Here is a 14670-nt window from a genome sequence, read left to right as displayed (position 1 = left end):
GGAAAGAGCAAACTGGAAGTTGGAACATAACTTTTTGATCATCTATTCTATTTGTATGTACATCTTGTACACCTATTGTGGCTCTCCAATCTTGGATTTCCAGTTCAATTTACCCAGTGCCCACGGTGGCATGAGCCAACACTGATTTCTGAGCCCAGGAGGCAGTAACTTTTGTGTCTTTCTGTCCCGTTCTAGTTGTATTCTTTAACACCAAAGAGGAGATTTCGCTGTCTGGGGACAATTTCACAACACTGAAGTATAAGGACGCGGTATTCCTAGAAAGATAAAACATGACAAAAAGCAATGGAGAAGAGCCCAGGATGGGGGGCAGGATGGAGAGATTTCAGCAAGGAGTCCGCAAGCGCACACTTTTGGCCAAGAAGAAAGTACAGAACATCACAAAGGAGGATGTTAAGAGTTACCTGTTTCGGAATGCTTTTGTGCTGCTCACTGTCACCGCTGTCATTGTGGGTGAGTCATTTGACCAAAACCAAAATTACAAAAGCCTGTATCCTGTTTCTGTGAGACCTTTGAATGCCTGGGAGTGTTATCAGATAGACTGATTGTAGGTATTCAAATTGATAGTTCAGGATCTCTGCATTTGAAGAAGTTTCCTGCCCTCCCTTCCCCCACAAGAAAACCCAGCAGCGTGTTGGGAATTATATATGCTAATCAGAAAGAATTGTTGATAAGAATTATGAGCTTCTGTTGATTGTGTGGATAAGAGAAATAAATGCTTTCCCAACTCACGTGAGGATAAATAAAGGAGTGGTAATTGAATCATTAGGCACGAGTACTTAGATACTAACAAAAACAAATCTAAGCAGGCTAGACATGGCCAAAAAAGTATAATCTTTATACAGTGTTGAAAGTGATTTATACAATTAGTGTACCCAAGATGAACCGTGAACCCTAGTAGTAATTATAGTCCTACCTAGTGCCGACTTGAAGCTGAGTGTCCGGTGCTTAAAAATGGAAGTCAAGTCTGCCCTGTGTTTGCACACTCTCATTCAGTGACTTGGGAAGGTAAACTGGGAAAATGTTAACACAGGTCTCTTTCATTCATTCATTGCCTCATAGAGCCTGCTATAGCTACCTACGTCATTTTTTAAATATTTCAGTCCCTTACTAATTTAGCATGGTTGATGGCAATCTGTATTAATAAAACTTCGGTTTGTTTGGTTTATAGCTGTTTGAAGTTTTAGTTTATTACTTACAGACAACACAAATCTTACCTTAAAATACAATATCTGGAATTTTTGACCAAGCCAGTATAGACACCCTTAGGCTGGAAACAATATAAACCAATACAATTAAGTCCTAAAATAAATTTCTACCTGTTTGCCACCAAAAGGCATTCATGTAAAATTTTAATTGCTGCTTTGTGATTAGCCAAGAAATCCATAAATTTTAAAGAATTAATGACTTCATAAAGATTAAGAAACTTGTATAACAAACAGACAGACATAATTTGGTCAAAAAAAGTTGACCTTATGAATGACAAAGAGAAATACAGCCGGAGAGAAAAGCTTGTCATAAACTTTACATTAATTCCATCTTAGCTCCTCTGGCCCTTTTCAGTGGTTGCTGATTAGTGGGATTCTGAGTCATTGTAGAAATACTCCAGGTGGCATGTCCTGATTAAGCCTGAAAAATAATGGCTTTTCTCAGGTTCCCAGCTTTGAGTTCATTCCAGGAAGAAGAGTTTTATTTAACACTGAGGCCTGGTCCTGGAGTCAGTACATACTGTAATGTTCTTGCTTCATTTTATGCTCTGATTAACAGTTGTTGTCAAGCCAAGAGACAGCATAATATTCAGTTTATACATGAGACAAGTCCAGCTACCTTCTGGGAGGGTTCCGTGTGCTCTCAGATCTCACTTGTGATGGTGGCTATGATACTACAGACATCCTCATTTTATGGATGAAACTGGTCACAAAGAGACCAAGCAGCTTGCCCAAAGTCACTATGCCAGAGAAGAGAAGTGAAGTCAGTCTAGTGCCAGACATTGTCCTCCTAAGAGGAGAGCAGTCTTGCCCTTGCCCTGCTGACTACTGACTTGTTTGAGAAGTGCTAAGAAGGGAAATGTCACGTGATGTGGAGGCCAGTGAGGCAACTCTGCTAGATGCAGCCATACAGCATTAGCACTCTACCATCTGACTGATTCAGTTAAACTCAAGGAAAAAAAAATCAGTTTCTACAATCTGATCAAAAATGACCAAAATTCTACAACTGAGTCTCATCCTTCACACCATTTAATAAATAACTACTTGCTTTGCAATACTATAGTATATATTACTATATGTAATACTGTAATGTAATGAGATATGTAATACTATAATATGTATGGAGCTCATTATGTTTGGGAAAGAGACAGAATGAACTATTCAAAATGGCATTCTAAACAAGAGTTCAAGCAGTATGACAAAAATACTTCCATTAAAAAATAGGAATGGGAAGGAGTAAGGCATGAGCTTGGAAGTCAGAATAATAGAGAAGTTGCTAAATACAGAGAAATAGCATTGCTCCGAACAAGAAGAAAATGCCAGGAATTAAGGGTCTGCTTCCTCTAGGGCTCTCACTTCCTAGTGGGGTATCCTCAGATCTGTGAGAACTACAGTCTGACTTGGCTGAGCTGGAGTAGATAAGTTGGCTGGATGCCCTCAGGGTTGGCTTTACTAGTGGAAACTGAGGAGTTAGAAGCAGTAAGAAGGCCCTGACAAAGAAACACAAAAAGAGCTCATTGACAGTCAGAGGGACCACCAAGCTTACACCAAAGGTCCTGAATAGCAAACAGACAACTTATAAGCAAACAGATTTAGGAGAAAAGGAAGAGGCCTTCGGTTATCTTTCCATATGTCTTCCTCGGCCCAGCCGAAACAAGGGCTCCATTTGTCATTGGAGTCCATGTCTATATTAGCCCTAAGCAAAATAATGGGGAAAGAACATGTCAGGACATCAATTTTTATGGGGGAAGAAGTCAAAACAGATGCTAGCAATGAAAAAGAAGTAATTTCCCCAAAATCTCACTAAGAAACAGGTTTTAATTTCCAAATTCTTAGGCGCTATCAGCATTAGGGAAAAGTTGCTTAACACTTTATCCAATCCATTTTGTTTTGTCTTTTTTTCAATAAGATGAATATGCATTTAATGTGAAAATGAAAACTAGACGAAGGTATTGTGGACTAGGGATAGAGACATGTGAATCCATGACCCCAGAATAAGCAGAGAATTGTACTTATTTCATCACCATGTCCTCGGCAAGTATGAGCACTTGCAGTTTGGTGCCATTTCTAAGCACAGGCAAGGTGTGAACGTGTTGTGCTATGACAAAACCTCATATAACAGGAAAAATTGGCAAGCTCCAAGTCACTTTGGAAGAGTTAGTGAGGAAAGCTTTAGACAATGTGTGTTTTCCTGGGCTACTGCAGACATTTGTTTGAACAGATGAACACATTATGAAGAGGGGTCGCTGTTTCCCTTCCTTTAGAAAGCACTTTGCGGTTCCCAACTGGTTAATCATGTTATAGTGACCTTGCATCTTGCTAAAAGAAAGGGAAACTTCTTTGTCTTATTGAAGACACAGACTGTGACCGTGTCAAGGGAATTTGGTTTCACAACAAAATAACCAGGAATAAGTGGTCATGAGATCAACTGCAAGGGATGAGAACTTGAACATAGATAGCAATGCCTGGATCAACACAGCACTGTTATCTGATGGAGCTCGCACATATAGCATCTTCACTCAGTGTTGGTCTTCCTGCAGATGGACACACACATACCACACACACCACACGCACATACAGTAAGTTGGCATCAGAATAGCCTTTACCTAAGTTTGAAAGAAATTGACTTCTCAGAAAAGAATAGATTGACTACATTTTTATAAATAATTTCTTCCCATTCTCTAACTTCTTTTGGCAATAAACTTAAGTAGACAAAACTTCAGTGTAGTTCAATAACATCTCAAGAAAATGGCCGATGTGGATGTCTCTTAGGACAAGAGATAGGAGTCTGGGGAGTTAGGAGGAAAGGATATTACTCTCTGTGATCAAGTTTCTGTATAGTTTGGGCAGGGTGGTGGTGGCACATACTTTTTTTTTTTTTTTTTTTTTTGAGACAGGCTTTCTCTGTGGCTTTGGATGCTGTCCTGGAACTAGCTCTTGTAGATCAGGCTGGTCTCGAACTCACAGAGATCCGCCTGCCTCTGGCACATACTTTTAATCCCAGCACTCGGGAGGCAGAGGCAGGCTGATCTCTGTGAGTTCAAGGCCATCCTGGTCTACAGAGGTAGTCTCAGGACAGCCAAGGCTACACAAAGAAACCCTGCCTTTAAAAAGAAGTTTCTGTATAGTTTGAACTTTGTATCTCATATATATATATATATATATATATATATAATATATATATATAATCAACTTATCTTCTCTCTATTAAAGTAATAAGTTAAACTACTTATTTAAAAATTCAATGTCATCCACCAATTTAACAATTACTGAAGGTTGTGTATTTGGTCCTGTGCTTTGCAGTGGGTTTCCCAGATCTTGGGTAGTTTACTAGGAGAGATGGATGAAAAGTAAGATGAAAAAGGAAAAGGTTGTAAGAGGGAAGTTTGTAATCTGAACCTTTAAAACAAAATAACATGCACATGTTGTTATAGTAGATACCCTCTTTGTCTGCTGTACCCCTAGATGTACCATATTAATAATAACTGAGGTTGAGCTTTTGATAAAAAATGTACCTGGATTCCTACAGTAGTTGTATTTATTATTCTATATCTGTGTGATCCTAAACAAAGTATTTAATCTCTCCAAGGCTTAGTATCCTCAGCTTTCATCAATCAAATTCAGCTAACAATGGCAGCCAGCTCTCGTGCTGGTTGCCACACACTCCTCTAGATTAACTTTGCTTAAACAACACACCAACACCAACCCAGTGAGGGAAGCACCTTTATGACACTTGTTTTATAGATGAGAAAAACAAAGCACAGACGCTCAGTGTCGATGCGTATTGAGGAGGATTCTAGGCAGACATAGTGACACACACCTGGGTCACAGCATTCAGGATGCTGGAGCCAAAGGATCACTTGAATTCAAGAATCAGAGAGCTCATCACACTAATGTGTGCACGTGTGCATGTACACACATTCACACACACACACACACACACACACACACACACACACACATTCTTTCTCTCCCCCACTCCCACCCCCGACTCTGGCTCCAGCTTCCTACTGGTATTCACACCACTCTGTGTGCCTGCCAGCCCCTGCTCTCAGGGATTGCTCATCCTTGTTTTGTTGTCAATTAGCTAAAGACCTGTGCTGAGTTCTCCATGTGAGAAATGAGAAGGAGAAAATGAGATCATTAGAAAGGTCGTTCATGAGACTTGAGGACTAAATGAAAGAGTATTGTGGCCTTATTCTTATATGACCAAGTGGTTGTATACAAGGGTTAGGAAACAGGAGAAAGATCCAAGAATCAGAGTGTGTTCCAATATCAAGCTACTTGGGCTCCCACTGAGTCTGAGACAGAAGGCACCTACTGGGACTAGACAGTGGAAGGGTTTCACTTTTGGAAGCTATTTCTATCACATTGGAGAGGATAAGGATGGCTTTGGATTGTAAGTGAGTAATGAGCAGTGCATCCTGCATAAGCTGGGTCCTTCCTGCCTGAAAGTAGTCATCTTTCAGAAATGCCACCATGTACCCCGTGGCTCAGACACTTGCACCGCTCAAGTTAGCTGGGTTAGCCAAATAGATTAAGCCACACGGATATAGCATGGTAAACTATCAGCTAGAGGGCTGAGGAGACAACCTGAGACCACACTGGTCCCCTGCTTTAGTCATGGAGTGGGCACAGTTTGATACCCATGATGATGTCACTCTGCTTCCCGAAGCCCCTAACAGTGGGCATCTCCACACAGGCTGGACAACAGGAACCCAAAGAGTAGTAGACAGGTTTTAGGAGCCATGGTTTCTTCAATACTTGTGGAAGATGAGAACAGAACTTCAGAAAGCTGGGAGGAATAGTAACCCTGGCAAGTCCTCTCCTGCTTTACCAGAGGCACCTATGCTCCCATTCATCAGAGGCTGTTGGGTCTGAGGACAAGGGAGAAAGGAAGCCGTGGATTTACAGTCCTTGCTCTAGAAAAGTAACACAGGGATTGAGAAGAAGGATTGAGTCTGTTCTCTCTCTGTCTCTGTCTCTGTCTCTGTCTCTGTCTCTGTCTCTCTCTCTCTCTCTCTCTCTCTCTCTCTCTCTCTCACACACACACACACACACACACTCAGAAGCAGAACTGCAGAAAGATTATCAAGGTTGATGGGGGCAACTATCTGGCACACATGCCAACTGCACACAGAACCTGTCACTGTCTCCCATATTCTCACAAAGTGTTCCAGGAAGACACCAGCTTTGCACCGATGGTCCCATGCAGAATAATGGAGATCAGAGCTCTGGCTTCTTTTGTTGTTGTTGTTGTTTTTTCGAGACAGGGTTTCTCTGTTTAGCTTTGGAGCCTATCCTGGCACTCCTTCTGGAGACCAGGCTGACCTCGAACTCACAGAGATCCGCCTGCCTCTGCCACCCAAGTGCTGGGATTAAAGGCGTGTGCCACCAACACCTGGCTAAGAGCTCCGGCTTCTGGAATCATACAACTTAGGTCTTGCAAGTGTATCCATAGAAAATGCAAAGCCCTGTGTTCTGCTTGCTTGATGCCATGGCAGAGATCCATATGATGCACTGATTTGGTGGTTCTCGTGGGCTAGGAAAGCCAGACTCAGGGTTTTAGAAGAATCAAGTGTAGGGATGACAGAAGATACTTAACATGGTTTAGGCTTAAGAGAAGTGGTTCAGATTTCCTTGGCTGGAGATGATTGCCAACAAAGTAGAGAGAGACTTGATAGCTGTAAAGTACTTTGAGAGGCAGATATGAAAGTCGGAGAGTGATATAGTCTATCTGACCCTTTCTGCCATGGCCTCTGGAGCAGAACCAGGGAGAATCCCCAGATTCTCAGCCATTCTCAGAGCACAGACTACCCAATGTGGGGAGCATTGGACAGACTGTGATTCTCTCAGAGAGCAAGTCATTACTGGGAACAATGTTTTTAATAAATGTGTCATACTCAAGGGTTTGGGTTTTGTTCATGCTTGAGGCCTATGGGAGAACTGTCACACACTCCCCACTCTTTCTCCAGTATTTTAATGTCTACCGCTCATCAGAGTTGGGGCTGGTAAAAGGAGCAGAGCTGGCGAGACACATGTTACTACTTCCCAAGAGAGTTGGTCAGGTTAAGGTTATTTTGAAGCAGAGGTTGAAGACTTGATGTTCTTAGATTATCTCTGGATTTTACTTTGCCCTGTTTTCCTTGTTGCTAGTTCAGATATAAAGAAAACCGAGCAAGCAATTTCTAATTTGCCTTTCGAGTGGGTGATCAGATTGTTCAGAACAATTACCTACAATAACAATGCTTTCCATTTTCAGCAAATTACAATTTATGAGGTGCATGTTCTCTGTGGTAATGTAAGCCACAGCCAGCCTACCACCATCTTGTTCCTTTCTGCAGATCTCTAGAACTCAGCTGAGAAGCACTGAGAACCTTAAGGCTCTGGTTACAGTCCCTGCTTTCCATACACTTGGAGAGTGAATTATTCCAATCTCTTGGCCTCATTTCTCCTCAATACTTAAGTTTGAATTAATGTCTGCTTCTAACACTTATGTTACAATATTTGAAGCATGCTTTTCCTGTCTCTAAAGTATTAGGATGTATGGAACAGTGCTTATTTTCATGCCAGCATTGACCACAGCAGAACCCTTTTCCTGGGCCTGATGAGCTCCTATTCCTTCGAGCCAGTTTCTCCAATGAAACAATCCTTATCTCCTCTTGACTCCGGGAAGGCCATCATGTAATTGGCCATGTGTCTGACAATAGATGTTTCCTATCTGGGGTTTAAGGACATAGGGGAAGCATACTGCAAAAGCCACTTGTGCTCATCCATCAAGGATCAGCAATGGAACATAGGAAGGCTTTGTTTTGGACTCACATAAACAAGATTATAAAGAGCTCATGTTGTGTAGGGGAGGCAACCAGAGGTTAAACACCATCTTTTCCAAGTTGTACATTCCAGGTTGAGAGTATACTGTATTTATAGAGCACTGGGATGTCATCATTCATCAAGTATTTGGTCTGGCAGCTGCGATGCTGTAGTATTGCCAGGAGATGAGGAAACACACAAAGCATTTCAGGGCACCACTTTTATCCATTATACTCATTAAATCTAAGAATTATGAGTTTTATGTCAAGGTTTATGGCTATCAAAATTGCCCAGAACTTGTTTTCTAAGCCAAGAGTAGCCACATGTCTATGACCGATCAAAAGGTATGCTCTTCAAACTTAATTGTGCAGGTCAAGGAAGTATATGGAGTCACCCAGTAGATTTATATAGCAAAAATGCCTGCCAAGCGGTGGTGGTGCATGCCTTTAATCCCAGCACCCAGGAGGCAGAGGCAGGCAGATCTCTGTGAGTTTGAGACCACCCTGGTCTACAAGAGCTAGTTCCAGGTCAGCCTCCAAAGCTACACAGGGAAACCCTATCTCGAACCCCCCCCAAAAAAATGCCTTCCTTTCATGTATGGAAACCATTTGAGACTAGAAAGCTATATTCAGTAAAGATTTTAATTTTTAGTTCTTGCAGTTCTGAAAAAGTTCAATATCCTAAAGAACTATTCACATACTGAAGAATAAAGGAGAGATACTCCAGAAGTTTTGAAATAAAAAAGAGAAGGATTAAAGCACCAAATAGGGAGGTTTAGATACACCAGAGATAGGTTGAGGCAGAGAGGGGAAGGCACTCCCTCTTTTCCTTGGGTACCATATCAAAGACCTAAAAGTAAAATTAGAAGCAGCTGATTGAGAAGCACAATCGAGTTTTGAATTTCAAGGCTGAATTCTTGTCTCCAGAGAAGCCGCTCCATTCTTCCTCTCCCCAAGAGACTTCTTAGGTTCTCCTTAGGCTTCCAGGCCACCAACTAAGGACAGATCTTTGTTAGCAAGAGATCCTTGTAAGAGGAGGCGTAATTATCCCTAATGAGGGTAGAGATGCTAGAGATGTGCGGTTCTCACCCTTCTCACTCCAAAAAGGTGGCCCATGTTGTTCACATTGCATCCCATCATTACAGCAAGAACAGACTCCAGGGATCCTGTGTTTGACAAGCTTATTGATGATTGTGAAAGCATCAAGACTTAAGAATTTATTTAGAGATGGCCTGTGACCAACATTGCCTTTGTTCTTGTTGGTAAATGCAAAAGTAAGGGCGTGGAGATGGAACTTACAAATCTTTTAAGAGATGGCCTGTGGTCAAAGTTGCCGGTTTTTGCTGTTGTTGATTCGTCTTTGCTTTCTTAGAGACTTTCATTTTAAGTTTAAGGGAAATAAGATAATACTGTCAGAAAGCTACTACTTCTTTATTCATTAAAACTCCTAATATGTTGTCAGTTCCTCCACTACAGTGCTTTTCACAAGTCAATGGGTGGTGGGGAAGCATCCCACCTTGGCTGGATGAGGTAATTTAAGTTGGCATATGTGGGGCGCCTCTATCCGAAGGGCTAAGTGATTGAAGCAGCAATGAGCCAACAACAACAATTAAGTTCAGAGTTGTTCTAGATTCATTCTCTGACCTCTAGAAAAATAGAAATGTGGTCAGAGTGGTCCATTTACCAAGCACCACGTAGAGCCTTTCTCTACTGTTCAAGCTAAGGAAAGCCTTTATTGAGGCAATTTAAGGGAGAACTCAGGAGAAACCAACTCAGAATGAAAAAGCAACTTCTTAGACAAGATAAAGAGGTAATATAGAAACAAATCAATAAGTGTTTTTAAAGTTGAAAGTCTTTATGGTCTAGCCATTTCTCATATGTCTTTAGAATAATTTAGTAAATATAAAAATAAGGATATACTTAATCATTTTTATAATTATTGGGTGGTCTTTTTTCCCTTGTATACTAATAATAGCATGGTATTAAAAACTCTGCTTTCTGCTTTTCTATATTTTCCCCTTTATCTTGGATGTTATTCCTTACTAACACGTAGAAGTTCCTCATTCTCTCTGAGCTACAGTGTATGTGGGTACCATAATTTCTTTAAGCATCCCTAGTTGATGGACATTGGATTGTTTTAACCTTTGTAAAAACAATTTGATGGATAATACTGTATTGGGTAAATACTGCATTATTATTTCATGCTGTAAAATAGACCTGTGGACTATATCTTAGGTAGGAACTTGCTGAGTCTGAAGGAGTTTTGATAAGTCTGTATAATTTCTGTCCCATAAAACTTAAACAGCAACTTGTTTCTCTGAGCTGTAGGTTTGTTTTTGTTTTGCTGCTATCACTGCAAGATTTAAGAAGGGTGAGTGAACTTTAGGATGTGGGCCTTCTGGCCAGAAAAATTAAGGAAACTAAAGAAACCTACATAAAGACAATATAAACAATTTGGAGGCTAGAACTAAGCAAATTCAGGTATTCTGTCTCCTTTCAAGATTTGGATTTACCTCAGATGGAATGCCCAAAGCATTTCATTTGTATGAGTCATTCAACTTTTAAAGCATTTTCTTATGCCTTACCATCTACAACCCTCACATCAAACCAAAAGGGATGGAGCAAGGTTTCGGTTCTTAATCTTTCTGCCTCAAATCTTTCCTTCAGTTTAGCAGAAGTTCAGAAGGTGATGCATTGAGCAACAAGCACTTTAGAAGTGGCAGCTGGGATTCAGACTCTAAAAAAAATGAGAGCCACTGCCTCCCAGGTCAGTCCTGGCCCTTAGGTGGGGCATCTAGCCATGAACAAACTCTCAGAATCCTGTGCCAGTTGCCAGAGGACCTAGTATTAGTGGGTCTCAATGGATGTTAGAAGAAGATAAAACACAAAAATAAGAATGAGCTATAGTATTCATGTTACACAGAGGCATGCACATGAGTGAGCAGAGGCTCTGAAGGAACACAGGTGCGTAGAAGCCGTTCACTGAATATGCAGCCCAGGACATGGGTGCAAAAGGTACACTAGGGAACTGGGAAATTTTTGCCTGTGTCTCATTTTGAGTTTCTTCTCACTCATATTAATACCTTTTTCAAGGAAGGAAGTCAACAAACTGATGATGTCGGCTGTGCTTTTTAGAGTAAAAATCAGTTTTGTTTCTTTTTTTTAAACAATATGTTGGACATGTAAAGGGCCCTTCTGATTATCTGTGAATTAAGTTTTCATTTCACACCAGTTTTTTTTTTTTTTTGGGGGGGGGGTGCTGGGACTTGAACCCAGAGTAAGCATGTGCTTCCATTCACAGAGAGTTGCACCCCTAACCTTACATAGTGTCAAGTTAGTATGCTTTTAGGAAGAGAGCTCCTGGCTTTTCTCACAACTAAAAGGTTTCACAACTGCTCTCAGTACCCCATCCAGACTTGAGTCTGCACACTGCTCATCCATCAGTCACCCTGAACTGGTTCCTATAGCACTAATGGTGGAGCAAGGCCAAAGCAGGTATTTCCCACTTCAGCAACAGGAAATACCAAAGGACAAAAGAGTGGCCCTGGCCAGGTCCTGAATCTCTGAAGGATGTGGGGGAGAGCTGAGAGGTTCCCTCCAATGTAGAGAAGCTTCTTAGCAGAAAAGGCCTAGAAGTTTGAATTGAAACAAAAGACCAGGGACAAGGGCCCAGCAGAAGTCTTGCCCAGGTAAATTTACCCGTATGCCCTTGTCCCATTTGTCAAAATGGACAAAATGGAACCTTATGTCCACCAGATTTGCCAGATTGGCCTGAGCTTGGCCTATGAATTCTCCAAATTGAGAGACAAACCCTGAGATAGAAATATTTGACAGTTCAAATAATTATTTATTGCATTCTTACCATAAAAACTTTAATAGGGGACTAGAGAGATAGCTCAGTGGTTAAGAGCACTGAATGCTCTTCAAGAGGACCTGGGTTGAGTTCCCAGCACCCACAGGCAGTTCATAATCACCTGTACCTCCAGTTCCAGGAGACCTAATGCTCTCTTCTGCCCTCCATGGGCACCAGACACTCAACTGGTACACTCAACATAGACATATGCAGGCAAAACACCTACGTGTACATGTAAAATAATAGATAATGTAGTAGTGAAATTGAAACATTCATGCACTATGAAAGAACCCAGAATTCCTTATAAGGAATCAGCTGAGTTAAAGTCAAATATCTAGGATTTATGTTTGGACTTGCATGGTTCTTTTAAACATTTCTCTGAGAATCTTAAAGAGCAAAGGGATCTTAGATACCACCTGTTCTGAAGGGACCAGCTCCCCATTTCAGCAGCCATGACAGTAACACGTGCTTGCCATAACCTTGCCTTGGTCACTTAGAGGTCAGATGCCTGCCTCGTGTATGGGCCATAACAACCAGTTGACCAATCAACACAGGGCAAGCCCTCCAAGCCTGGAGGCACACCAATTGTGAGCCTGTGCGTACCCCTAGACACTCCTCTTACGCTGCCCTACGAGATCTCTCAGCAGCCAGTTCAAACTGTCTTTTGCCAGCCATCCGCTATGATGGGTGGGTGAAAGACCCCAGCTAACATGGGGTTAGCTTGTTAAATTACAACAAAGCCTCATGCAGTTCGCAGCAAGCTCTCGAATCTGCCTGGTGATTGGCGTGACCGAGGTCGTGGCCTGGGACCCCGGATACCTGAGTTTTCCGGGGGTCTAACAGTTCCAATCTACCCACCCTCCCTGATTTTGTAGGTTAAAAAAAAAGAACTCTGGGGCGATTGCATGATTTGAGACTGCTAGAGAAACAGTTTGGAAGCTTATTCTGTAACGTTGCTTAATGCAACACAAATGGCTTATTCTTCCACGCCCAGTCTTCATCAAGGTGAAATGATAAACCTGTAGATTTCAGGAAGAGAGTATCCTTAAAGGAATACAGCCCTTATCTCTCTGGGAACAGTGTATTAGGAGATGGGGGCGGGCACATTTCCACAGTCACCAGTAGGAGCCTGTAGAGTTCACCTAATTTTGGAGTACCTCAATTTAGGTTAAACCCCAAGGTCAGGGCCTCTACCTGAGAGGGGATGAGTCAGACTGAAGCAGAGCTGGAGTTGCCAGGGAAAGAACTCAGCACACGATAGCATGGGGCAAGCTTCTCAAAGAAGAGTTTCAGCTTATTAAAGACATTTTAAGTTATTTTTGTAAACACAAAGTGGGAGTGTTCGGGGCAAGAATAAGACACACTCAAGTGTGAATATTAACTTCCTAAGGGAGAGTCACCATTACACGTGTTAATCCCAACAATGGGAAGAGAAAGATTCCCAACCCAAATCACCATGGCCAGATTAACTAAAGCAAGCAATTAATTGAGGCAAGCTTTTTTTTATTCATGTATATAGCTGGGGTTCAAGAGGTCAGCATTTGGATGTGAGGAAGACATATGGTTTATAGATCAGGGGTAGGAGGTTTCCAAATGGGGGATTTGGTGGGCAAAATGGGCAGGGTTGCAGGAACAGAGCATAAGTCAAAAATTAATCCCTCCAGAAACAAAGACATGGTTGCAAGGTATGTAAAACAAGGTAGTCATAGGTGGCCATATAACCTTTTGAAATAAAGGTAGGGTTGCAAGGTGGTTATAAACACCATTTTGAAATAATACTAATAATAAAACATGATTGTCATTCCTGGAACAAGCAGTACAGAACCATTTGTAGTTAAGGTTATCTGTGGGGCATAGCCCAATCCTTGAAAAATAGCGGTTTAATCAAACAGGAATGAACCTAGTTTGTCTTACTATAAGATGGCTTTTAAGCCTACAATGGAGGCAAGCTGGTTTGTGGAATGTTTTAGCATTAGCCATATATTCTGTTTCAGTGGCTTTCAAGTTATATCTCAAAGGGTTGCTATACTTTTCCTTTTCACTGTTTGATGGGTAGGATTATAGAGTGATTCCAGAGGTGTCTTGGTTGGAATTATAATCTGATGGAGTAAAGACAGGAGCCACTAGATTTGCACAAGAGGTTCAAGACATGTCTTTGGAAATGGAATTTCTAGTGAGATATCTAGAAGATTGTAGGTTTATAACCTAGGAAAGGGAGAGGGGCCTTAATTAAATGCGAATTGTGCTGAAATTCTTGATTCTCAGCTTGATTCTTGGAGGCTTCAGCCAAACTCCAGGGAAACCTCCCTTCCCACATCCCCATAATTTTCTCTTTCTAAACCTCTTCACCAAGACCATATGTTGGGATAAATCCAAACTGATGGGAGAGTGATGAGGGGGCAAAGGTGGAAGCAGAATCAAGGGAGGATGGAGTACGAGGAAGCTTCCTGATTCTGCAGAGCCATCAATTAACAGGGTCTGATGCCATCAGAGAGAGATATCAGTGACATCCTACTTTAGATGTTAAAGGGGTCCCTTTGGACACCAAGTTACTAGGGAGGCTAAGTAGTAGCAGGAAAACCAGTTAGAAGGCTACTTACTATAGCAATCCAGGCAAAGAGGAGTGGTTGTAGCTGAAGCCTACATCTGGATGGATAGATGGATAGAGGGATGGATGGATGGATGGATAGATATAGACATGTATGTATGTATGTATGTATGTATGTATGTATGTATGTATGTGAGTACACACACACACACACACACACACACATACACA

At 41.6% G+C, this 14670-nt stretch overlaps 1 protein-coding gene across 1 annotated transcript in view; it reads left to right on the top strand.

Moving 5' to 3' along the window:
- The first annotated feature begins 290 nt into the window (after nt 1-290).
- Nucleotides 291-14670, top strand: part of Slc1a3 (solute carrier family 1 member 3) — a 78185-nt gene continuing 63805 nt past the window's right edge. The window contains 1 exon segment of the mRNA NM_001246722.1: nt 291-471. Within this exon segment, the coding sequence (NP_001233651.1) occupies nt 291-471 (181 nt within the window).

The sequence above is a fragment of the Cricetulus griseus genome, chromosome 2 (assembly GCF_003668045.3).
Source record: "Cricetulus griseus strain 17A/GY chromosome 2, alternate assembly CriGri-PICRH-1.0, whole genome shotgun sequence".
Classification (NCBI taxonomy): Eukaryota; Metazoa; Chordata; class Mammalia; order Rodentia; family Cricetidae; genus Cricetulus; species Cricetulus griseus.
Note: the sequence above shows the minus strand (reverse complement) of the source record. Positions and strands in the feature narration are given on the sequence as shown.